This window comes from Embiotoca jacksoni, unplaced genomic scaffold (genome assembly GCF_022577435.1).
Source record: "Embiotoca jacksoni isolate LCO1_2020_lvr unplaced genomic scaffold, fEmbJac1.0.p SCAF_2, whole genome shotgun sequence".
Taxonomy (NCBI): Eukaryota; Metazoa; Chordata; class Actinopteri; family Embiotocidae; genus Embiotoca; species Embiotoca jacksoni.
Window position 1 is genome coordinate 3,961,867 of NW_027185340.1, and position 25,309 is coordinate 3,987,175.

The 25,309-nt window shown below is 42.3% G+C and overlaps 3 protein-coding genes across 4 annotated transcripts in view; all 3 read left to right on the forward strand.

The window, feature by feature from the left end:
- Positions 1-181: 181 nt before the first annotated feature.
- Positions 182-5,120, forward strand: abhd13 (abhydrolase domain containing 13). The gene is made up of 2 exons (XM_069154033.1): positions 182-359; positions 1,751-5,120. Exon 2 carries the CDS (start codon positions 1,785-1,787, stop codon positions 2,838-2,840), a length of 1,056 nt encoding a protein of 351 aa, XP_069010134.1. The 5' UTR covers positions 182-359; positions 1,751-1,784; the 3' UTR covers positions 2,841-5,120.
- A 672-nt stretch (positions 5,121-5,792) lies between these two features.
- tnfsf13b (TNF superfamily member 13b) lies at positions 5,793-8,835 on the forward strand. Its single transcript, XM_069154034.1, has 6 exons — positions 5,793-6,425; positions 6,544-6,661; positions 7,281-7,337; positions 7,487-7,611; positions 7,869-8,019; positions 8,174-8,835. Exons 1-6 carry the CDS (start codon positions 6,192-6,194, stop codon positions 8,284-8,286), a joined length of 798 nt encoding a protein of 265 aa, XP_069010135.1. The 5' UTR covers positions 5,793-6,191; the 3' UTR covers positions 8,287-8,835.
- Positions 8,836-14,667: 5,832 nt separating this feature from the next.
- Positions 14,668-25,309, forward strand: part of myo16 (myosin XVI) — a 100,215-nt gene continuing 89,573 nt past the window's right edge. Inside the window, exon 1 of one of the 2 annotated variants that reach the window (XM_069154037.1) lies at positions 14,668-14,729. The gene's annotated coding sequence lies outside the window, so the exon portion shown is untranslated. Of the gene's footprint in view, positions 14,730-24,558; positions 24,644-25,309 lie in introns of those variants that run through there. The other variant, XM_069154039.1, reaches the window with a different exon arrangement.

Here is a 25,309-nt window from a genome sequence, read left to right on the forward strand (position 1 = left end):
TATTATTATTATTTTTTTTTTTTTAATCAATATTAACGTTAGTGGCTGTTCCTGCTTTCTGTTGGTATTTTACCACACTGCAACACTGTTGAAACGCATGCGTGCAGGCCATTGGTTTACCAGGAACCCTCGTCCTTGCGCTTTAAGCTCTACACGGACCGAAAAGAAAGCTGCACCAGCGATGCTAATCAGCTGTGCGGCTAACCTCGCCGGCTGCTGCTGACAGCCAGTCACCTACCTTGCGACCGCAACTATCATCCCGTTAACTTTCACAGAGCCGAATGACAGTGGTCGGGCTGTTTAAAGGTCGTTGTTTTGAAAATATTTCATGCGGCTGAGACGCTGAAAATGAGAGAAGGGTGAGTAAGGTGGGCTTCTTCGCTAACCCGTAGACGAGGCAAGCTAGGTGGCTAACTTCAAAAGCTACATATTGCAGCGCGAACAGCAGCAGCGGAGTAATGGGAGAAAAGGGATATCTGAGGAGATGTAGTTGGATCCCCCGGTTCTTCAAAGCTCGGTGCCGTCACCGGGGGTGGGGGGGGTGGACGTTCGTTAACATTAGCTCGCTTAACTATCAAAGCTGTCGTGACGTCACCCGACGAGCTCCTTCATCAGCTGTCACCAGCTCTTCTTCGTGGGTGGGGTCGAGGCTTTTTTTTTTTTAGATTTATTTATTTATTTATTGCACTGTACATGTTTCTTCAGTCTGCACCCAGCCTCGTTGACGTGTTGTAGGACTGGAGAACCGGGGTGGTGGTGGGGTGGTGTTGGGGGTTTGGGGGGGGGGGGGGGGGGGGGGTGTTATCCACCAGCTGTTGATTGGCTGAGCACACTTGAACCCCCAAAGTAACCGGGTCAAGAGGGTGCAGCACCTCTGGTTTTAGCCTGGGCATTAAAAGGACAGTTTATTGTACCAAAATATCGTCTTAGATTTTGAATATTGGTTAAAATCAGAAGTGTTGTAATGTTCCCGGGATCTAAAGGCTCCATTACAGTGGAGCGATGTCATTTTCTGAACTTACCAGACTCTTCAGAGCTCTTCTGTTATTTGCCCACTTAGTTCTTGTGTCCACGGTTATTTATTGAGAATCAATTGTGTGTATATTTTGCGAAAGCACCAATTCAACGTCTGCAATGGGGTTTTGGTTTTTTTTTTGCAACAGTGACGTTGAAGTATTTGGTCCAAAAGATAGTGTTATGTGATTTTTGTCCATATTGCCCAACCCTAAGTAATATTATGAAAATGGGAAGTGCTGCAAGAACAGTTGGCACAAAGGTCATTGGATGGGGAGTACATTTACAGTTGTTTTACTTCCTGCATCATGTAATATACCATATTCTGTAATGTTTACACACTGGTTTTTGGATTATTATATTACACTAACAATTTGTTCAATATTGTGGGGGAAAAAGGTATATTAACAAAGCAGCTGACAAACAGATGATATGAAGGTGGATCAAAAAAGCGAGCGAAGCAGGAGGAAGCTATAACTTTGAAGTATTTCAGGTTTCAGCACCTGAGTTGCGCACATAACTTCCTCCCGCTCCATGCCCGTCATGGTGGTGCACTTGTTTTGTGCGATCTCTGAACTTTTTGATGCACCTTTATGAACGTGATGTGCAAATCTATTTACTGTATTATATGGTTTTTTTTTGTTTTTTTTAAATAGATCATTTCTTTGCCTGACAATTTCTTTGCAGAGTCACTCCAACATTTTCCCTTTTCTCACTCTCCTCTGTGTATTTGCAGAGTGTGTGTCTTGTGACTCAGCTCTCGTGAAGCCATGGAGAAGCCCTGGAGGCTGTGGGGGGCGATGGAGCGTTGTACCCTGACTCTGGCCTCCTGGTCCTTGGGTGCCTGTCGAGTCTCCCTTTTGGCTCTCATCCTCACCTTCCACCTGTACGGGGGATTTTTTCTCCTCGCTCTGATCCTCGCGTCTGTGGCGGGCATCCTCTACAAGTTTCAGGATGTTCTCCTCTACTTTCCTGACCAGCCCTCCTCCTCTCGCCTTTACGTTCCCATGCCAACAGGAATACCACATGAGAACGTGTACATTCGCACCAAGGACGGCGTAAAGCTCAACCTCATCCTGCTTCGTTACACGGGAGGGGACGCACCCCCCGGAGTCACCTCTGGCAATCAAAGCAGCCCCGCTTCCTCTGCTCCACCTACCATCCTTTATTTCCACGGTAACGCCGGTAACATTGGTCACAGGGTGCCCAACGCCCTGCTGATGCTGGTGAATCTGAAAGCCAACGTGGTGCTAGTGGACTACCGTGGCTACGGAAAAAGTGAGGGTGAGCCCAGTGAGGACGGCCTGTACCTGGATGCCGAGGCCACGCTGGACTATGTCATGACCCGCCCCGATCTGGACAAGACAAAGGTAGTACTGTTTGGTCGTTCATTAGGAGGTGCTGTGGCTGTGCGCTTGGCATCAGTCAACCCTCACCGTGTAGCAGCCATCGTTGTTGAAAACACCTTCCTCAGCATCCCCCACATGGCAGCGACGCTCTTCTCCTTCTTGCCCATGCGCCTGCTGCCCTTATGGTGCTACAGGAATCAGTTCCTGTCCTACCGGCAGGTGGCGCTGTGCCGCATGCCCTCGCTGTTTGTGTCTGGTCTGTCAGACCAGCTCATCCCGCCGGTTATGATGAAGCAACTGTACGAGCTGTCGCCCGCGCGGACTAAACGCCTGGCTATTTTTCCTGAGGGCACACACAATGACACGTGGCAGTGTCAGGGCTACTTCGCTGCTTTGGAGCAGTTCATGAAAGACCTGCTGAAGAGCCATGCCCATGAAGAAAGCGCTCAGCCCTCAGCGAGTGTCACCATTATCTGAGGGCACAACAAAAATAAAGAAAAGAAAAGAAAGCAGTCAGCGACTGACGAGTGAATTGACCGGACGGACTTCACTGATTTTTGGAAAGAATGTACATTTTTTTATGCTTTTGTCTGGGTTTGTATTTTATTTCACTCTTTTTACCTTTCTGTAAATTTAACATGTTCAAATGTTTTGACTATTTCAAGGTTTTAAAAGAGGGTAAACAATGTCCTCCAGTGCTCTTTTGTGTTGCAGCTATGAATGCATGTATTTGACCTTTGATGAATGAAGCCAGAGCATACATACGCACACCATAAGACATGTCACAACCACGGAGATGAATTCAAATCAATAAAACAATGTCTTATTGTATCATGACCAGATAAGGGCCTACGGTGTTTCTGTGACAGTTGAATCCAAATGACACTTCTTCTGATATACAACATTAGACACTGATAGTATGTAGGCATATACTGTAAATATATACACCTTTGTTAATACATTGCACTTTTCTGTTTATATTTACCCGAGTGTTTCATCATGTGGGGTTGGCATCTCCTGAGCAATACTTTGATCAACATAAGGATGTTTTTTTTTCTCTCCCCTTTAAGCAAAGAACACGAAGATCACGTCCGTGCTGCCGCTTGGTTCATCATGTCATTGTTGTGATTAATATTTACATATAGCCTTGGAAAGTTTTGTCTGCAGTAGCGTAAAGCCCCGCTGTCGAGTGATGATTATATTCAGCTACAAAAGTGTCGGCTGGTGGTTGGGAAGATAAGGCGACGTGTGTGATAATCTGCCTGTCAGAAATGACTTCTTGATATTTTATTTCCTGTCACACTTCTGTTTCGTTGCGATTAGGATGTTGGTACAAGCATTTCTCCCCGGTACCATATCCTGTTAAAACACCACTAGCACACAGGACAGTCTTTGTCTTTTTTTTTTTAATGGGCTCCAGTTTGGTGACCAGCATTTGTCCTTGTGGCGTGTTATTTACAAGTGGGTTCAGATTTTTACAAGTCCATCTTAGTCCAGCACTATAATACATGTTTGTGCACTGAAAGAGTTATTGGTTGCTGTAATCCTCTGGTCCCCACTGACATATTCCAGAATAAATCCACGGGAAGAGATTAAGGACAAAATACAGTGTTCGTTTGGTGCAGGAAGTTGAGCTAATGAGATAACGTGAGACCTCAGACAAGCGTAGTGGGGAGTTTCCTAGGACACAATATGTTGAGTAAAAGACAAAATCACTGTCACTATTAACAGATCAACAAGGAACTGCAGTCTGGAAACTTTCAAAAGCAGAGAAAGTCCCGAACTTTACAAAAGTATTTGTGAAAGTGCTAAAGCCTCATGTTAACTCCAGCTGGACTTTAGAATGAATCTTTTACAAAAACAGGACGGTGGATTTTGTTTCCCATCTCTTACACCGAGGACCAGTTGTTTTTTTCAGTTTTAAATCAGCTGTTGTGATCATTTGTTAGCTTTACTCATCATTACTCGGCATTGTAATTGTTCATGGGAGAATTCTGTCACCCCCATGCTCATGTGGCACAACGGCTTTACTCACTCGGAGGGCTTTTAATGAGCTAATTAACCTTTCCTGCATGTCTTCCACGGGATGAAGAGAAGCCTGGCGATTCAATCTCGGTCGTCTGCTCTCGCTCTCTAAATGCAGCGCGCTGCACTGCACTGCTTTTCAAAGCCATTTAAACACACTCACCAGATCTCCTCAGCCATATTTGAATGCTGTTGGTAAACAGTACGAGACAGAGAATTTGACAACACTGGAATACCAAATTTTTGTGTCAATGTGAAGACAACTTGAAAAATGGTGTAAAGGCTACTATGAATGTAAGTGGTGGTCTTCAATGAACATGCTTTATAATTATTTGTGTATTGATCGTCTTTTCTCTCTTCTGTGTCTTTGTCTTCAGTTGGGTTTTTTTTCTCTCCACCGGTGGCACTGAACAGTTTTGTATTATATCAAATCCGTATGCTGAGTTAGTGCACATTGAATTCAACCATGTGAATATACACTCATTTTGTTCCACTAGCTTTGTTTCATACATCTCTGCTTTTCGTTAGAACCGCACCATCTCTTTCATTCGAGGATATTTTTTTTTGTTGTCGGCCTTCTGAGACAAATTTATCAACCGTAGATTATTCGCCAAACGTATTGTCACTGTCCAACACCCTGTTCATGAAAAGGAATCAAACTGAATGTCTTTTCTTTTTCTTTTTTTTATAGAGTATCATTAGCCAGATATTGTGAAAATGAACTCCTGAACATATTTATATATGTTCATATGATTGTGACTAGATTGTTGAAAATATTGGCATTATTTGGAATCAAAAAGTTGCATTTGCAAACTGGCATCTGATTACAATGAAATATCTCTAATGAACCTGCACAGTGTTGATAAACTTTGTGTACATCCACCATGACTCCACATAGAGGAACCATTCATGGGACACCTGAACAGACAGACATGTGAATGATTTGTCTTTATCTTCAGTATGAAGCAGTCAGTTTAAGTGATTTTCCATTTCAGTTTCTTTTCTATTTCAAGACAATGTTGACGACTTCTTTTGTAAGCACTCGTTTTCACTTTCTATTTTCTGTACTGTAACATGCAATAAATTGGTACATTAAAGTTTCTTGTTTGATTTTGTTTGTTGTAAATAAGCTTCTTTTGTTTTGCTTTTCAAAATGTAGCAGTCCCAAAATAATTTGTAACTTTGCAGCACTTCACTTTTTTCATTCTGGGAATTGCATTTTTTTTTTTTTTTTGTTGCTGTTATTTTGCCGTTCAAAGTTCAATATGTTTTTGCACTTCCCTCTTTTTAGTGCATGTCAAATTCAGATGAAACGGTGCCATTCATAATATGTATTTAGCACTCCACCTCGTTCACCATCAGGGCGTTTCTCATGGTGCTGTCGAGCCTGCTTCCGGCGCCTATTCACGGGGGTTATTTGTTCGAATGTGGAGGGGCTCAGATGTGTTTTATCGTGATGAAGAGAAACCGGGGAGAGAGATTTGTCAGGGCTTCTGGTCTGGCAGGAAGCTGTTGGTGTGGTTAGCTGAGCGGAACCATAGAGGGGAAGCTGGTTTGCCCTTTTTTGTACTGTCTGTGTTCTGCGCAGTCCCTCAGATGAAACTAGATCCAGCTACAGACGGACAAAAGCGAGAGTTCAGGAAGTCAGCCTTGCTTGTAGACAGGAATTAAAGTAAAGCGAGGTCATCTTGAGGGAACTTCATGCCAGGAGAAAACTAACAAAGATCCTGATCCGAGTCTGTCTGAGGAGTAGTTTACGCGTGAGACCGGTCATGCTGCCCGTGTGAGCTCTCTGGAGATTATATGGGCCCTGCAATGGCGGTTCTGGTCGGTGGGGACCCGGGGACTGGACAAGGGGCCGGTCAAGGAAGGCTGTCCTGGCCGGTTTTCCTGCTGACGCTGGCTGCTGTCACCTCCTCCTCTCTTTCAGCTTTGTCTCTGTACCAGCTGGTGGCTCTGAGAGCGGAGGTAGTAGGACTCAAAGCAGACGTCTGTCGCAGGAGAGTAGAGGGACAGGAAGCCAAGGACAGAGGCCAGGTGAGACGACACCAGTCCTCAGGGACAAGCATGGCTGCACGGAGTTGTGTAGACGTGCAAAATGTTGTGTTTGACTTGCGTGTGTTGTGTCTCTAAGGACTTTATTCCGTTTGTACAGACTGGAAATGTGAGTAGCAGGAGAAGCAGCGAGGAGCCCCCGCACCAACCTGCGTCTCAACATGCCTTCACTCTGCTGAGGAGGAGGAGGAGGACGGTGTCTGAACCGGAGACGATAGGTAAGACACAAATGGTGCGCATGAGCCTGACTGATCACTGGTAACGTGTAACATGGAGTTATTACTTGCAATTTGTTCGTGTTTATACAAATATATCGGTTCACCTGCAAAACCAGTAGTGATATATACAATTTATATGTAACCGACTGCCTCTGGTGTTTATTTTTTTTATACCATTATCATGTCCAATATATTTACATAGCTACAAATCATGTGATTGTCTGAGAGGGTTTTACACAACGATCCACACTGCCTGCCCTCAGAGCATTGAAAAGTAATGGAAAAGTTCCCCCAAAACACTGAGCTCTTCCAGACTAATAGGCAAGCATGCCTCACTTATCAGCTTTGGTGATAACCACACCTATGATGTCTCATGACTCATGAGTCATGATATCTGGTGAGATATTGTTGCCATCCATGAGTCGACTTTGTTTATTTGTGGTGTAACTATACACAATTTAACAATCGAAAAACGGTCTTGCTGTTGAGTGCTAACACTGACGCTGAAATATTGCCCGAAGAGAAAAAAAAAAAGGAAGGAGCAGAAGGAACAAGAACGGTAAAATGTTCAGACTGTAAAGACACAGCTGTCCAAATTTTCTCTCATCTTTTCTCACAGTTTCTCAGCCCTGCCTGCAGTTGTTGGCAAACAATAGCAGAAAAACCATCAGGAAAGGTACAGTATGTCTGACCTCGGCCGGGACAGTTAAGTCTGTTTTTTGGTGAATTTCATGTCGATTTTATTTACATTGTACTAGTTTTCTTGGTCTTTGTGCTTTCAGAGATTTGACATGTTTTCTAATCTGATGTTATGTCTTGGATCAGAAATTTCCTCAGTGGTCTACACAGCTATCCCTTGGCAGGCTGGGCTGAGGAGAGGCTCTGCCCTGGAGGCCGACCAGGACCGCATGCTCGTCAGAGAGGAGGGCTACTATTTTGTGTACAGTCAGGTGCGTCCATCTGTGGTCATTTCAATGTTTTTCCACAGGGAGGTGCTGCTAGTCTGTTAGCAGATCACCAGATTTCTGTTCAACACAGTGCAGAAAAAAAAAAAAAAAAAGGGTGTGCTCCATCAGAGCGTGCAGCTGGTGTAAGATAAAGAGAAAATGCAAATTGTGCATGTATGATTCATGAGGTAGTAAATGCTGTATTACCAATGCCGGTACTATACCTTGTGGTTTTAACGCAGTAATTCTTATGTGTGCAGGTCTACTACAAGGACAGTACCTTCGCAATGGGCCATGTGGTGATCCGGTGGAAGAGTAACGTTGTGGGTGATGACCCTTCGTTTGTGTGTCTGTTCCGCTGCATCCAGAGCATGGACCCCGTCTTCTCTTTCAACACCTGCTACACAGGAGGTGAGCCTGTGTTATTGTTCCTGTCCAGCTATGTTCACCCTTTCAACAACAGCTGTTAAGGGTGTGTGTGTGGAATGACTGCACGTGTGTGTGTGTCACTAGCTGGGTTAAGGGTCATCGATGTTTTTCTGAAGTGACCATTTAAATCCTTCAGGTATTGCAAAGCTGGATGTCGGTGACTACTTGGAGCTTCTCATTCCTCGGTCTATGGCCAGCGTGTCCCTGGATGGAGAGTCCACCTTTCTGGGTGCTATCAAACTGGCTTAAAGTGTGTCACCGGACAATGGACACAGTGGATGCTGTTGTAGGAAAGAGGTGCCACCGTTGAAGGTGATAGAGCAACACGACACAGTTCTAGCGACCTTGTCTGACTTTCAGTGTTGTGAGAAAAATACAGGAAGCAGTCATTTCTCCACTGGCTGAATGATAGACTGTGTAACTCCTGACTTTTTCATGCTGAGCCGACAGGAACGGGATAATGAGTTGAGGCCATCATATTTACTCTTTAGCTTCAATTGTGTTCATTTGTACCACACATCAAGACATACATTTGTATTTGTAACTGTCAGAATCAAGAATGCTTTTTTTTATATATATATATTTTTTTTAAATAATCAGAAACATGACAAGGTCCATTTTTCTTCATTGTAATACTGTAAGGATCAATAATACAATCTTTCTTTCTGCAGCAGTAACATGACTGTGCCAATTAAACAGTTCCCATTTTTATAGTTAATGATGTAGACATTTTAACATAATAAATGTCAAACCGATATCAAAATTCAGTTTCAATAAATTGACAATTCTTGCACAAGAGATTCGGGTTGGAGTTTGTTGGTCCATTGTTTAACCACAAGAAGGAAAGACTTATGTTTTGCAGAACTTAAATCTGCAATAGAAATCAGGCTGAGGTTGAGCAGGAACAGTGCCAGCATGTCTACATTTTACTCTTTTGCTGTGCCGTGACTTATTCTTGCGTCCCAGTTCTCTTTTCTTCCCACTCCATATCCGGTTGTCTGTGCTTTTCATGTATTTGTATTGCCCCCAGTGTTGTGTTTCACCAATAAATCAACACACAATTTGACTTACAAACCTTAGCGCCACAGTGGCCAAAAACGCTTTGCCTTTCGAGGGTCAAAAACAGTGACCTTCCCTCCTGTAGCCTATCGGAGCTTTAGATATTAGTACAGCAACACCCAATGTACACTGAGTGAAAATTAATTTGGGATTATCCCAGCAATGTATTTGTCTACTATGTGGCTAAAGTCACCATTTGTCAGCCAGCTTCCTGTATCCATTTCGAATGAAAAGCCTTCCAGTGTTGAATTCATGGTGCAGTAATATACTACCAGGTTTTGAGCTGATCCTGTTCCTTTCGTATTTGAAAGTGTTGTGTTGACATGTGTTGTGAACATCAGCAGCTCTTCATTGTATCTTTTATTCACTGTAAAAATACAGAAAGTTATACACAATGATTTGCTGATGCCAGTCGATACACACACCACCATGTGAATAGAACTGACTAGGAACAATGAAAATCAATCATAAGAACATATCTTTTAGCTTGAGGCAAAAGTGTAGGCAGATGATGTCTGTACTTTCAAAAGGAGCTGATCAATGAATTTGTCGTGCCTCAGGAAATAGTGAAATATCTTCAGTGGGTAATTCTTTGGTTTATATTATGTATGGAGGCAGAGAAAGAGTTACGCCTGGGTTATACTTATGGACGATGGATTTCCATGACTTTTCCATAACTTTAAATCTATTTTCATTCCAGAATATCTTATGAATTCTGTGTATACAATTAAAAATCACTCGGCAAATTTTTTTTTTTTTTTTTTTTTTTTTTTTTTTTGATACTTTTGCAAATCCTGCTGTGAAACTGTTGACTGCTTAGTATCAATACATCCAAAAGTAAACCATAATAAACTTCTCACTGTCATTATAGCCTCGGTGTTTGACGATGCTGCTCCATACATTGTCCTTGAGATCATTGTCTTTGTCTTTTTTTGCTCTTTGTCATATAACCACTAGAGACACGAACCATCAACTTTGTCATGAGGGGTTTTGACGTGACCTCCGTTCTACTTCAACATGATTGGTTGATTCATTTAATGAAAAGTAAAAGTGCAAGCTCTGAAACATTAACCTCCTTACAAAAAAAAGTTGCTTTTTTTGCTGTGGAATGTTCATGTTCTGTGAAAGTTCTCATGACAAAAACAACATTTAAAAAAAAAAAAAATTGATTTGTGAATTGATTGCCGCAAAAAACACCCACAGTTTCTATTAAAATGTACTTTTTTACCTTTTAAAACGATGTTTATTTAAAATGCTCTTGATTAGACAATTTAAGTTTTTTTAAATAAATGTATCATTTGTTTTAACTGTAAAAATAAAATTACTCTCGCAGTTTATTTATTTTTTATTTTATTTTCTCTTCTTTCATTACAGAGGCTGGTTATTTTTGTACTAAAGTTTTCTCCTACCTGCCATACTCTGTCTGTCTCTTTGTGTAACTCCCTCTCGCTAACAGGCCTTCTGTCCGTTGTGGCAAAGAGTTAGACAAAGCCCAGTGGGTGGTCACTTCTTCACCAGGCATTTTGCCCTTGGAGTCATGGCTCCATTTGACAAGAACCGAAATCAAAGGAGGGGGAGGGAAGTAGAAAGTCTAAAATTGAAGACTTCAGAAAGAAAGATTTCCAACAGACTTAATGGATGGCAGTAGATATTAATGGGAGAGGGAGTGGAAGAGAAGCAGGGAGACCATGATGCTAAAATGTATATAGAGCAGGCCAGACACGGGGACCCAGAAGTCAGAGCAGCTCTTTGATGATCTGGTAAACAGAGCAGGCGGCTGGACAAACAGCAATCGAGAAAAAAAAAAAGAAGGAGGAGGAGGGGAGTGGAGCACAGACCTCTCCTATAAATGTGTCAAGCATGATGCTCCCCCTCCCTCTGGGCCAGAAATGTCTTTGTGTGGTACCATGGTGACGGCTTGTGTGTTGGCGGAAGCTGATGTCATTGTAGGCTCGGCTCTCAAAAGAGAAACCAGCATCTGACCGGACAATCAGGAAATGAGACCTGCTGTGTACACATGCTGGCACTGTGTATAGTTCACACACTCACACACATGTGAGTACACAGAGTTGTATTATCACAAACATCTAAACATTCAAGGAAATTTTGAAAAATATACTTCTTTGCTTTCTTGCCAAGAGTTCATTTGAAAACAGCACTCTCATAATCCTATTTTCATGCTCGTGGGGTGAATATAAATCTAGAGCACCTAATTTAGCTTAGCACAGAGACCTACAGCAACTCGCTGTTCAATCTCAAAACAACCAGGCCAGCTGTAACTCTCTGTTTCCAGTTTGTTTAAGTTAAGGAAGCTGGCTGTTAGATATCAAATTGTACAGATAATACAGTACCAATCTTTCAATTTAATCTGTGTATTTTGTCCAAAAAAGACCTATCTAAAAAAATTAGCCAACACAAAAAACAAACATTTTAATAATATCTTTTTGAATTTTGTTTCAAAGCTACTAAAGGCATAGTCTAATCTGCAAACAGTTCTTCATAATTTCTTCCACTTAGTTGGAAGAAGTTGTTTGTCAGAAACAAATTATTTCTCAAGTTTTCCTGTGATGTCTATGGGCAAATTCCAAGAAATCATCAATTCCAGTTTCTATACTGTCTACTTAAGAAATTGACATCATGTTTATGGGTTGTTTGTCCCTCTGATCCAGGAAAACATTCTCCACTCTCAGTCTTTTGAGCGCAAGACTTTCTTTAAATTTGGCACAACTATTCACTTTGACTCAAGGATGCACTAAGTGTTTGGGGTTCGAAGGTCAAGTTCTCCGTGACCTCACGTCCCTCCATCTGTCTAGACAGGCATGGATGTAAACTGCCACTTGACTGGCTGACAGGCGCATGCAACCGCGAGGCGGTAATTCGGCATTATGGATCTATAAGCATCTCTGTGTCCCCATCTGCACTCTCATTTCCTCCCTCTCTCCCTGTTTGGTAGCTTGGGTACAGGTCTGACTGATGAGAGGGGCTGAAAGTGATCCCTGAATCCTGATTATAAAACTGGGCATTCACTGTGTTTGCAATAAACAAACACGTGCTGCAGCATTGTACACTGTCATACACATGTATACATGCGCGTTCACTGCCCTTCGATAAATACTATAAAATCTGCTGCGCTCACATCGTCTCACTATGCTTTCATATTCTACATGGTTGTTTCATGTACATACTTGTGTAAAATTTGGGGATTACTTCGATCTGCTGCAGTCTGCCCAAAGTAATCAGGCTGATCCTGAGCCCCTCTGGCAGCAGCCCTGCATGGATTTCTCATTTAAGTGAGGATTTGGTTTATCAACAAACTGGATTGTGCCATTCGTTCCTCTAAATTCTAAACACCATGTTCTGTGATTGCCGTGGTGTTTTGTTTTTTTTCATAATTGATTCAGCAAGGAGACACTAAGTGTTTTTGATCTGTAAAACGTGACCGACCCTGCAGAATAAGAGGTCTATTTGTTTTTAACAGTGTTACCATTTGATCGGGTTTAGTTTTCTTCCTCTGACTACATTAGATCTGCTCGAATATAAGCTGATCTATAATTCATGTGGTTCTGCCTCTGCCCAGAATCAAACCATGATAAAACGGCAGGCGCGCAATCTGCACGTGTACGAGAAGAGCAAGAACAGAAAGTTGTCTCCGTTCAAGTTCTTCTTGATGAATCTTGCATTTTTTTCCTGGTATATTTCTCAAGGACTTGAGCCTCTTACAGAGCAGATGAAAAACATCAGATGAGTGAGAGGAGAGAGCGAACAATTTTGGTTTGCCTCAACGCCCCCCCCCCCCCCCCCACCCCTCCCCACCATCTTCTCCATCTCCTGACTTCCACTCTCTGTTCTGCTTCATCGCTCCAAGATGGAGCAGTGGAAGGCACACAGACAGACAGAAACATTTCCCTACATGCACGCACGCACGCACAAACACGCACGCACACACACACACACACACACACACACACACACACACACACACACACACACACACACACACACACACACACACACACACACATTTGGGGGCTGCTAGACTGACTATAGTTTGTATACACTGTAAATATAAACTGCGTTTCCTCATGAATGACTGGCCAATTTCACACTGATTGCTCCACCGGTTTAACAGTAAAGATGCTGAATGTACAAAAGCACTAATAACAGAAATAACTGTGCTTTACTAAGAAGCCAGATGAGTGTAGATGTATTATTTTTTTATTCAGCTGTGCTTATTTATTTATTTATTTTTTCTCTCCACCGTCTCTGGAAACGTCTCAAAATGCGCCACAATTTGAGAACTCAGAGCTTTTGGAAAATTTGGAGGTCCAAAGTCGTGAGTAGTACGAGTGGGTTCATAAGGACTCTTCTCGTGAACACGACATACACGACCCCTTCTGAAGGTCGGCCTATGTTGTGTACCATTTTCACCATAAGTTTTGCCTTTTAGCATGTTAACATTTGCTAATTAGCACTAAAGGCAAAAAAAGGCTCTAATTTTGCTGGTATTTTACCAGTATGTTATTATAAGGTAGGTTCATTATAAAGTAGGTTTACTATAAAGTAGGTTTATTATAAATTACTAGGCAAATAGAAATTATGACCTAATAATAGTGTTTCAGGGAAAGTCATTTAAATCCATCCTGAAGGTAACTTGAATGTTTGTACCAAATTTAACGGAAATCGATCCGATAGTTGCTGAGAAACTTCAGTCTGGAACGAAGTGGTAAAGTAGCTCTACTCCGAGAATGACTTTAAATAAAACAGCAGTGAAATATTATTATAAAATGAAGATAGATGTGGATTAATATCACCCATGTCCCTCTGTGTGTGTGTCTCCTCTCTCCATGCACCAACCAGTCTTTGCCACGCTGATGAGGAAAACCACAAGGAAGGCTAAACGAAGAGGAGAAAGAAGTTGGGAGGATGAAAGCGGGAGAGACGGCACGTAGCCGGTAGGAGATGTCCTCTTGTTCGCTACAACTGCTTTCTGCTGCTTTTTGTCCTTCTGCTTTACTACGCGGTATCACCTTCAATCCATTGTCTGAGTGTTTGAGTACTCCTCCCCTACTACTCTACAACACACACACACACACACACACACACACACACACACACACACACACACACACACACACACACACACACACACACACACCCAACAGGCGTAGTAGCGGTGTGTATGAAGTCCTGTGTCACTCATTCCCACCATCTGCTTATGGGCTCATGATAAACAGATGTAATTAGAGATTTAAACTGCTGTCTCCCTCACTTTCTGTTTCTCTCACACACTAACACACTCGCACTCATTAACTCCTCAATCTTTTTTCTCCCTCACACACACACACACACACACACACACTTAGTAATGCTGTCTCTTCCTTTCAACTACTCCCCTTTTTTCCCCCAAACTGGCACCCCTTCCCCCTCCCCCCCGCCCTTTAACTCTCTCCCTCTCTGCCTCTCTGATGGGATGTCAGTGGAGGATTTTAGCCTATCGGTGTAGATGTAGAGGGAGCCGGGAGTTGATTTCTCTCTGGCTTTCTCTCCCTGAGTGTTTCAGATCTTTGCAGCTGAGACCAGATTGTCTCTGGATTTTATAGCTGGGAAGAAGTGCGGGGAAATGCCTGAGTAAGGTATGGTGCTAATTATCTACTGCTTCTGTGTGTGAATAGGTGAGAGTTTCTGTGTTTCTATTGGTCACATAAGGCCTGATGGCACACTGTTGGGCCTTTGGAAAATAGTTTGGATTAAACATTGAAATATATGATTTTTAATCATCTTTTGGATGAATGTGTTTCTTCGTCCGAACAAACACCTCAGAGTCAAATGTCTACTTCTGTCTGCATTCATTCAGGTTTATGTATTTCCCAAAGAAAATACTATGTCTTTTCCTTGAATGTCGTTGTCTTTGTTCACTGTCTGTAGACTGGCCTTTGTTTCAATTCATTTGTTTTCACTCCTGTGTGCTGTTGTTTGCCCTGAGATGTTCATGTGTGCCGACTGGCAGAAAAAGGGAAACAGGTTTGTTGGCTTGTTCCCTGCACACACTGCACACACACACACACACACACACACTCCCCCCTCCAAAAACCCTTTGGGGTACTGAATGTCAGCTGGGAATCGTCCCAGTTTCAGAGGACCTTGGGCGACGTTCACCTACACACTGTGTGGTTGTGTGACGTGTCCAATGTGTGCCTGTGTGTCAGTGTTTATAAAAAGTGAAGGGGGTAAAAGCAGGGAAGGAAAAATTAAAGACATAGGATTAGAGGCATACTATAGTAGTGGGCAGCCAGGAAAAAAAAACACAAGCGAAGACACAGAGAGGAGAATGGATTTTATGGCCTGTGAAGCTTTTTCTTGGTGTGACATAGCTGAGCATCAGACAAGAACATAACTCTGGCCGTGTCTCTGAAAAACTCTGCTTTTGTTTCTCAGGAGCTCACAGATGGCTTCATTCAGCCCGATAGCCTACACACCCCTGTGTGTGTGTGTGTGTGTGTGTGTGTGTGTGTGTGTGTGTGTGTGTGTGTGTGTGTGTGTGTGTGTGTGTGTGTGTGTGTGAGAGAGAGAAAGACCGTGTGTGTATGTGGGTTGAACTTGTTGGTGCTAAACCCCTGAGATGATCTGATTCTGAGTTGTGACTGTTAAACACTGCGTAAAAAAAAAAAATCAATCATGATGTGCAAGGAGGATCGGCCATTTCGGTCACAGCCTCCCTTTCAACAAGATGTCAAGAAGTGTGCATGTGTGTGTGTGTGTGTGTGTGTGTGTGTGTGTGTGTGTGTGTGTGTACTACACCCATCTGTCTTGCAGGTCTCTGTGTCTAGCAGCGCTGCCTTGAGGTATCATTCTCTTTTTAAACTGAAAAGATTATCTACACCACTCTGCTTCAACAGCACCATTTTCCAGCAGTAGCAATCCAGTTTCTTTCTTTCTTCTTCTATGCTTTTTCTTTTTGGAGTATGACTACACATGTTGCAGAGGTCTTTGGGTGTAGCTAGAATGAAGCTTACGTCTGAAGTCTGCAGTCTGCAGTCTATTGCCTGCGTCAGGACGCCCAGTCCCCTGTGCTGTGGTCAGCTGTTGAGCCACATGGTCTCAAGATTTAGTCACCAACCCCTCCCTGATAATTATGGGTTGATTTATGGGCTGGAGGGGACGATGACGAAGATGAGGATGAGGGGGAGCTGGGACGGCTCTGTGTGACTTCTCCTTGCAAGAGAGGTTTTTGATGGATCTGCCGTTGCCAGAACTCCTTAGGTGATCAAGGAATATACAGGCCACTCACTGTTTCACTCATGTAAAGCATTCCACCGGCTGTGCTGCAATGAGCCCTGTCGCTTCAGCGAGACTTAAATGACACCATTCTTGTATGATTAAGGAGGGGAACACTTAACCGCAGAGGTCTGTGAGAGAGAGCTGTGAAAGTCAAGGCTGCATAAAATTGAGAAAGGTAGAAAAAAAAAAACGCCACCAGCATAACCTTGAGTCTTCTAATCTGCTATCCGATGAATCAAATCAAACTTTACAAGAAAATCCTCAAAACTGAGAGGGCCTTGTGTCAGCAAAAGCCTTTGTCTACATTTTCTACGTGTGACCCGTGGTCTGTCCACCAGCCGATCTATTCTTAGGATTTGGGATTTGGGACTGGAGCGTTACCACGCGTACTGGATTTCCCTTGCAGCTCTTCTGACAGACAGTCTCCCAGTCCCTTAGAAAAAACAAACACACACACAGACACTGAGTAGATAGATGCATTTCATGTGCCTGATGTCAGAAGGCAGACAGCTGACTGGGCAGACAAAAGAGGGGGTAGGATGGGATTAAGGGGGTTACCGCTCATCTGGGGAAGCCATAGATTCATTTCACCCGTAATCTGATTAGTGCAAACTGTAATCCAAACCAATATGTGCTATTTATAATTAGTGAACTATGCCTTGAGAGAGATGCCTGTGATTTTTTTATTGGAAGCCATGAGTTGTGTTTAAGACTGCAACTACGTTATATAGACTGAATTGTTCAGTCTATAATTTTCAAAATAAATGAATGAAAACATTCCTGAGCCATGGGAAATACCGTAATGTATTTTTTCTGACCAACAGCAGAGCTATTTCATTTACACTTTATAAATGAGATAAAATCAGCAAATTTGTGAAAGAATAATCCACTGATTTAGCATTACTCTTGTGACAGACTGTTAAAAAAAAAAATTAAAAAAAAAAAAAAAAATGAAGCTGTAAAAATAGATATAGTCTTCTTCCTTGTCAAAGCCTTGCGCCTACATTACCCACAATGCAACACACAGCTTAGTTGGAGAGATTTGGGGAGCGTGTAACCTCAAGCCAATAGCCTCAAGCAAAGATGAGAAGCGAGCTTCATACGCAGAGTAAGCTCATTAGGGCACGAGCACCGATGGTGAGAAAGCCCTGATGTTCTTCAAGGAATTATTATTCCGCATTATTATTATTCTCCGTAAACAACTACATTTTAAACAACTCCTCCTACAGATTTTGTCAGACCGACTTGAAATTTAGTCTGTGCACTCTTAACATGATTGGAATTAAAAGTTATAGCATGTCGTCCAAAAAGTGACCCAAAAATGACTTTTCAGTCACTTTTTGCTATTGTATGACTTTTTTTTTTCTTAAATTATGACAAAGGGGGGATGGAACCCTAAACCTTTGTACTAGAAGGAATCAGCATGTACCACTGCACCACCAATCTTCCCAGGGTCAGTCTGCATTGTGACAAATCTTTGGCCCACTACAATCTATAACTCCACCGTCCACAAATATTCATTCAAATGCGACCAAAATTGCCAAAGAAATTCTTTGGATAGTAGATATACATCTTTTCAAGGAGGTGATATGAAATATCTTCCTGTAATGTGTAGTGGATGCAAAACTTTTTCAATTTCTCCAAACGTTTCAACTTCACTAAAAGTTGAATCACCATCAACAGGCCAAGGTGGAATTTGAGCCATTAATAGCAACCTTGGTGAAGTAGAATCTTTTACTTGTTGGGTTAACCAGACTGTCAAGGTAATACACATGGTCCACAGAGGGCGATTCCCCCTAAGGGTAAACCACACAGTTTAAGGAGTGCCAGGTTAATGGTGGGCAAATCCCTGTAAGGGTAATCCACACGGGTTCTGGTTTACATTGTGAATACACTCATACTGATACTAAACCAAAGTTCAAAAATACAACTCAATAACAAAAAATGAAGGGTGTGAATTTCAGTCTGAACTACCTCAAACTTTATCCCCCAAAATTCCTTTAATACATTTTAATGCTATAGTATGACTTTTTTTTTTAAAAATATTTCCAACAACACCACTACAGTGGTGCAGTGGTTAGAGCTGTTACCTCACAGTGAGAAGTAACTGGGTTTGATCCCCACTTGAGGCAAGTCAGTTCAGAAAAAGGTCATTCTCCAAAAAGTGATAAAAAAAAATTAAAAAAAAAAGACATATCATGTTTTCCAAAAAGTGACCCAAAAGTCATTTTTGTATGTAGTATACAAAAGAGCCGGTGGCCCCGACCCGCTGGATCCCCGACATGCACCATGCGAGGGCCCACATATCACTGCTTGCAGTTTTAATTTCTTTTTACATCCACACGCCTGATGTTCTTGTTTTCTTTCCTTTTCAGTCTTCAGCTACGATCAAAGCTGAATCAACTGACATCACTTGCAGTTCATCAAACTTTGTGCAGCTCCTTCTGGAGCCGCAAAAGACTTTATACAACTTTTTTTTTTACATTTTCATTTTTCAGCATGAACCCGTCCCCAAAACCTTACAAAGCTGTAATCTATAACCTTTCCTCTCATTTGTCCGTTAAAAAATGATCTCGAGAACAGGATGAAATCCTGCACTATTCTTATAAGTGAAGCCCGTGGGACTAGACAGTTGGTTGACTCAAACAGCAGCAAACGCTAATGACAGGTGGTTGGAAGCACTGCTGGCAGCAGCAGCAACAACATGTTATTTGGGAGTGGAGCACTTCCAGCAGGCTAAGATTAAATCCAAACCTTTGGTCTGAGATTTCCCCCCCCAGTCTGATGAAACAATATCATCAAAGCACAGATTCTTTGCACGGACTCTTACTAAACAGGTGGAGTAGCTGACATGAAGGTTGACCAAGCCCTCTATTATAGTAGTTTTTGTCATAGGAGGGAGCGGGAGGCTGTTCCCCATGTGACCTCATTTTTCTATAGAAGACTTCCTCATAATAATGCAGGCATGCTGCTGCTGGCATGTGACTGGCAGCTTTGCAGACTTTGTTTCCCCTCCAAGGCTGTCATTGAACACATTCAATAAGGGACATCACTGTCAGGGTCAGTGTCTGGGCTTGCCAGGACTTGTTACGTGTACGTGTACGTGTGTGTGTGTGTGTGTGTGTGTGTGTGTGTGTGTGTGTGTGTGTGCGTGCGTGCGTGCGTGCGTGCGTGTGTTCTCCTCTGTTTGTACCTTGAACTGATGCTGTGTTTTATGTGAAATTGAGGTACAGTGAACTGTGCTAGAGTTTCTCCTCATGCAGAGAAAAAAAAAAAGCACTCCCTAAGTGCATACTCGGATGTTATGAGGGTGATTTAGTGTGCAGCGTGGCCAGGAGGGTGCAAGCGGAAGGTGGCGAAGGTATTTCTCAGCAAGAAGAAAGAGGAAAGAGAGACAGAAAAGAGAGCAGCTCGTGTAGCAGCTGGTTCTCTCCCCTTTCTGGAATGTGTGTGAGGGCAGGTGCATGAAATGGAGCCGCTCCACCGCTCCCATCACTATAAAGCCTCCGACACACACACATAAACACACACGCACACATGGACCCTCCCCCTTCGCACACAAATACTTGTCCACCTACCGGGTTATTTTGCCCGTAGTTAGACAGTGTGCATTAGAGTGCTGAGTGTGAGCCCAGCTGCAGAGCCATGCCGATGATTTGAACAGGATCAGTTAAGCATTCCCTTTAAAAAAACATTGCTTTGATCTACTCGAGAAGCCATGGGGGGAATTTATGCTGAGATGAAAGATAACGTCTGGCTGTGATGTTTCTGCGCCTGATTTCAAATATGTCATCTCTTACATTTAACCCTAATCAAATCAGGCCAATACCTAATCGGGTGTGATACCCCCCTCTGACAATGCTATGATACACAGTTACAATCATGCTTATAGACGAATGTCCACAGAACGACAGAGACAGACGATAAATGGATGAAATAGTACGACAAGAAGCTCAGCATGTGAGCCAAGTTCTTTAGAAAAGGCTAATTTACGGCATAGCTGGATTTATGGGGAGACACAGCGAAGGACAGGAGAGAGGATATGAGGTGAAGTATAATGTGTGCAGTGAGGAGAATGTATGGAGGGAAAAAAGCCTGTTGGACTTGTCGTACTCTGCGTTCATGTCTGCAAGTGCAGATAAGAGTTCTGAAGTGAAGGATAACGTGCAGGTGAAGTAGAATCTCAGATCATACTGTGGAAGGAATTACTTCAATTTTGGATTACGGGTTCTCTCTTTAGGTGTGTGTGTGTCTACGTGCGCCTGTGTGTGTGTGTGTGTGTGTGTGTGTGTGTGTGTGTGTGTGTGTGTGTGTGTGTGTGTGTGTGTGTGTGTGTGTGTGTGTGTGTGTGTGTGACATCCCACTAGTCTGGCAATTTAATGCTCCTAATGGACCTCAATTCGAAGATTTAATACACACTCACCCCTGAACATTTCCCATCCCTTCCTCTGGTTTCCTACTTTGTCTCCATCTTCCACCTTCATTCCTCTCTCCAACATCTTCCAAATGACCTACCAGAGTAGAAGGAGCTCAGCTCAACTAGAGCCATAACCACACACACTGTGACCAGAAGCAGATAAGTGCAATAAAGTGTCATTAAGTCAATGTAATGTGTGATAAGTTCAAATCATTACAAGTCTGAACCCTTGCTGCAGAGTATGAGTTCATACTGGAGCAGTTCCAACAGATTAAGGAACATTATGACAAAGTGCTGTTTGTTGATTATTAGCAGTGACACACTGACTGATGAAAGGAACAATTTTCTGCTAATTATGTGGCTGTCTGATATGGTCATTTACTCATTAGAACCAATAATTAAGTAATTGAAGTCGCTCATTTCTGTTGTGTGTGTCCAGCAGTGCACTGTGGAAAAAACAAAAAATGTTGTTTCCCTATGAGGAAAACACAATCTGACACAGATGGTGTTTGGTTACAATTCAAAGTAACACAAGTATATTAAATTATGCATTTACTCATGCCATCACGCGTGTATTGTTCCATTTAAACGGTATTCCGATAAATAGGATTCACTGTTAAGACAAATTAGTGACTTAATAGTCTAAATTTTAAGATAATTTCAGATATATATTTTTTCATTAACCACAGATTATAAAATGTGGATTGTGTAACACAACAAAAAATAAATGACAAAATGAACCTAAAGAATATAGTATGCTACCTGTCCAGGGTGTAACCCGCTTTTGCCCAAACTCAGCTGGGATGGCTCCAGCCCACTGGGACTGTACAGGATTAATAATGGATGAATGGAATATGCTTGGAGCTAACACACTAAAATGTGTAACTGTGTAATGTTCAAAGTAATGTTAACTAATCTCACGAGTCCAAATTCATACGTCACTGTGTAGCTATGGCCTTGAAAAACATACTGCAGGTTATAATTGAAACACTCGTTAACTGTTTTCTTGTTCATTAGCCAAATTTTTTTGTCATCTGTCACCCCCTGGGTTATAACCTGCTCGCTTGGCAACACAATATCTTTAAAGTAACCACACTTTTATGAGATATGTGCTAAGGAGCAAAGTGTGAGGAAGTAAGGAATGAAAGTTGAGGAAAGCTGGAAGTGTGGCCCTGACGACAATGCAAAAAAATCTTCACAAATATGCCAACATATGTAAATTTAAACTGCTGCATAAAGAGAAATGCTTGAAAACGTTTTTTTTTTTTTTTTTTTTTTTTATCCCAGTACAGGTCATCTGTAGGAAGGTAGAGGTTCCGGGCTCTGCTGAATGTTAGGAACGCTCAAGCAGGCAGTCATTAAGAAAAGCAGAGAGGTCTGACCTGTCCCGAAACACCTTTTTCCATCAGAAAGCCCTTCAGTGTTTTATCATCGGTGACGTCATCAAGGGGCACGCCATTGTAAAGGGAGAAACACCCATCTTTTAATACTTTATTGCCTTCATGATTTAATTTAAAACACCTGTGCAACTTTATTGTCCGTTTTTAATCATCTCAATAAGTGTTTGCATTGTGTTGAATAATAAAACTACACTTTTAAAGTGGCCTCGTATTGTGACTAGTGGCGGTCCAAAGTAACACCTGTGCAATAATCACGCTGTTTAATCAGCATCTTAATTTGCCACACCTGTTTGTGTGTGGAATAGCTTGGCTCAAGTGAAGTGCTCACTAACAAGGATTTTAACAAATTTGTGAACAAAATACCTTTGGTTTGCATGGCAGAAGTCTTTTCTTTGAACCCATAATAAATGCGAGCGAAAACAAAAGTAGGCTATTTATTTATTTAGTTTTGTCGAGTAGTTAGCCGTTTAACTAACTCGCGCGCTTTACTTTGAAAAGTAGAAGGAAACCACTTCACAACAAGGTCCGGCAGCTTTCCGTGTGTGTGTCGACGTTGCCGTTATCGACGTTGCATTGGTCGGTTCTGTCTTTTTTTCTGTCTAGCTTTTTTTTTTTTTTAAAGTGTTTTGTAGAACAACAACAACAACAACAACAAATAAATCTGTTGTCAGATGATTACTGGGAGAGGAAAGAGGAAAAAAAAAAAGTTCTGATCTACAAATCTGTTTTTAGTTTTTGGAATTTTTCTTTCATCTCAATTCTTTGGTGAGATATTGGATTGCTTGAACATTTATTGAAATTAAACCTCGTGAGAAGTTTAGAGTGAAAATCAACAGCCTCTTTTGTGGAAGCTGTTAATAATCCATAGACATCTGAAATGTGACCCTTGTTATATTATCCATTGTACCAAATCTTCATCTTAAAAGTAACTATGGCCGCCAAATGAATGTAGTGGAGTAGAAAGTACAATATATCGTATAGAATTGCATAAAATGAAACTAGTAAAGTACAAGTAACTCAAACTTGATTAAATGCACTTTGTTATTTTCAATTACTGCTTACTATGCATATAAATAAAACTAAGAAATGAAAATGTTGTACTTTCTTGGTTTTCGGGCGAGACCACCATTAATAATATGAGAAACAACCGAGAGATTAAGAATGACAGGCTGAGACTGACGCAGACAGATGGAGAGATTTTCCAGGAGAAAAGCACAGGAAGCTAATTAAGAAACAGATGATGTGTTAGATATGCAACAAAGAGGAGATCCCTTTTTTTTTTCAGTGGTACCCTCCTCTGTCTTTGATGTCCTTAAGAACTTCTTTGTTTATTCTGTGATTTCTTAATTCCTTTTTTTTTTTTTTTACCCGTCTCTCTTTGTCCTTTGTCTCGTGAAATTGTTTTCTTTATCAGTGATGGACCGACAAGTAGATGTTTTATTGATTTTTTTTTTTTTTTTTAATTCACATGTCTGTCTGTCCCCATTTTTTTGTTTTATCTGTTCCTCTTTACATTTGTGGTTGAATACCTGTCAGCTCTCTCGGTCCTAAACGTGAAGATGCAAGAAACAGGGAGAGGAGATGCTGACGTGAGATTTAAAATATGAAAGCAGCAGGCTGGTGAGTGGTTGGACTGCAGAGTGAAATGGTTGAAGTAAAGCGTTTCAAGCCCGTGGAGGTGGCGGAGACAGGGCTTGCTCAGGGAAGTGGTGCTGGGGAAGGTGGCTTGTAATTGAATCAAGGAGGTGATGATGTGTGTATATGTCTGCTTTGATTTTTCTATCAATGACCAGGTTCTCCTCCCCCTTTTCCAAGGGCAATATGGGGATTATTAGCTGTAAAGAACTGCAGTAATGATGATGGTTGACATTAACTATTCATCACCACGTTCAACACTAGTGTGAGTTTATGTGCGTGAGTACATTTAAGGTGTTGTGTGCCTTAAGTCTCTCTTGTATAGCAGTTCTGTTTGTCTGCCGTCTGCGGGTCACCTTTACAAACTATGGCTGTTTGACCTTTAACTAATCGGGGCATGCAGTCTGCAGGAGGGGAATCCGGGCACCTCCCCTACTCATTTTTTTTTTTTTTTTACACACTCTCTTCGATGAAGAAGAGGGGGGTGGATGCCTGAGAGGTTGGGGGCCGGGGGGTGTTACTGCACCCCCGTCGGATGGAGTAAGTGGGCTGGGCTCTCTTGGGTCTGTAGGGGGCGGGGGGGGGGGGGGGGGGGGGTGAAGACAGATGTAAAAGAAGGAGCAGCTCCAAGCGGCGGAGTTGCCATGGCTACGGGGAAGGGGATGAATGAGTGACATCACAGTGGCGAGGAGGTGAGAGAGTGTGAAATTGATTTGGCGGTGGAGCACGGGGGAGGCGGCTCTCGTCTGTTTTTTTTGTTTTTTTTCAGGCGGACACATTTCTCTCTCTCTTTCCGCTGTACGCTGGGCTCTCACCGGTAAGGCTCCGCTTTTTCTCCCTTTACACTGGCGGTCCAGTGAAGATGACGGTGTGTGTGTGGAAGAGTGATTTTTTTTTTCTTTTTTTTTTTCTGTGATAACTGTCCTCAGGTCCTCAGCATGTGAGACAAACGTAGGGGGGGGGGGGGGAAACGTGCGTGCTAATGTGCATGGATGTCATCTGACGCTCCCAGGTTGTGTCACTGGGAATGAAAGGAAAAGCAGATGTGCCATGCAGTTGTCATGGGTCTAAATATACCACGAGATGCTTAGTCTATAGGAATGTGTGTATTTCTGCCTGGGAATGAACAGCTGATTGTGCAAGAAAGGTTTCGGTGTTATCCACTCCGTCATGAGAATTATTACACGAGTATAGATAGTCACACTTGTTTCACGCTCTTGTTTAACACGAATGTATTATGTGTATCTTTATGCGTGTTATAGAGACGCATGCAATCGTGTTGTGGTTGTCACGCAACTACATGTGCTGATGCTCTCAGTTGTCACGCGATCACTTTTTGGGTCCTCAGGGAAATTGTTGTTACTTTTCTACCGCGAGATCGGATTCAGCCACTGAACAGCACCCTTACAGTTAGTCACATTTTCAGTAGAGGAGCTGCTTTTCCACTATTGGGGCGTGAACTTGGCTCCTCTGCTGAGGGTGG

Coding starts and splice junctions, on each gene's coding strand:
- abhd13 (XM_069154033.1), top strand. CDS start 1,785: ATGGAGAAGCCCTGGAGGCTGTGGGGGGCGATGGAGCGTTGTACCCTG.
- tnfsf13b (XM_069154034.1), top strand. CDS start 6,192: ATGGGCCCTGCAATGGCGGTTCTGGTCGGTGGGGACCCGGGGACTGGA. Junction 7,338..7,486: donor CAGAAAAACCATCAGGAAAG/GTACAGTATGTC, acceptor GTCTTGGATCAG/AAATTTCCTCAGTGGTCTAC. Junction 7,612..7,868: donor ACTATTTTGTGTACAGTCAG/GTGCGTCCATCT, acceptor TTATGTGTGCAG/GTCTACTACAAGGACAGTAC.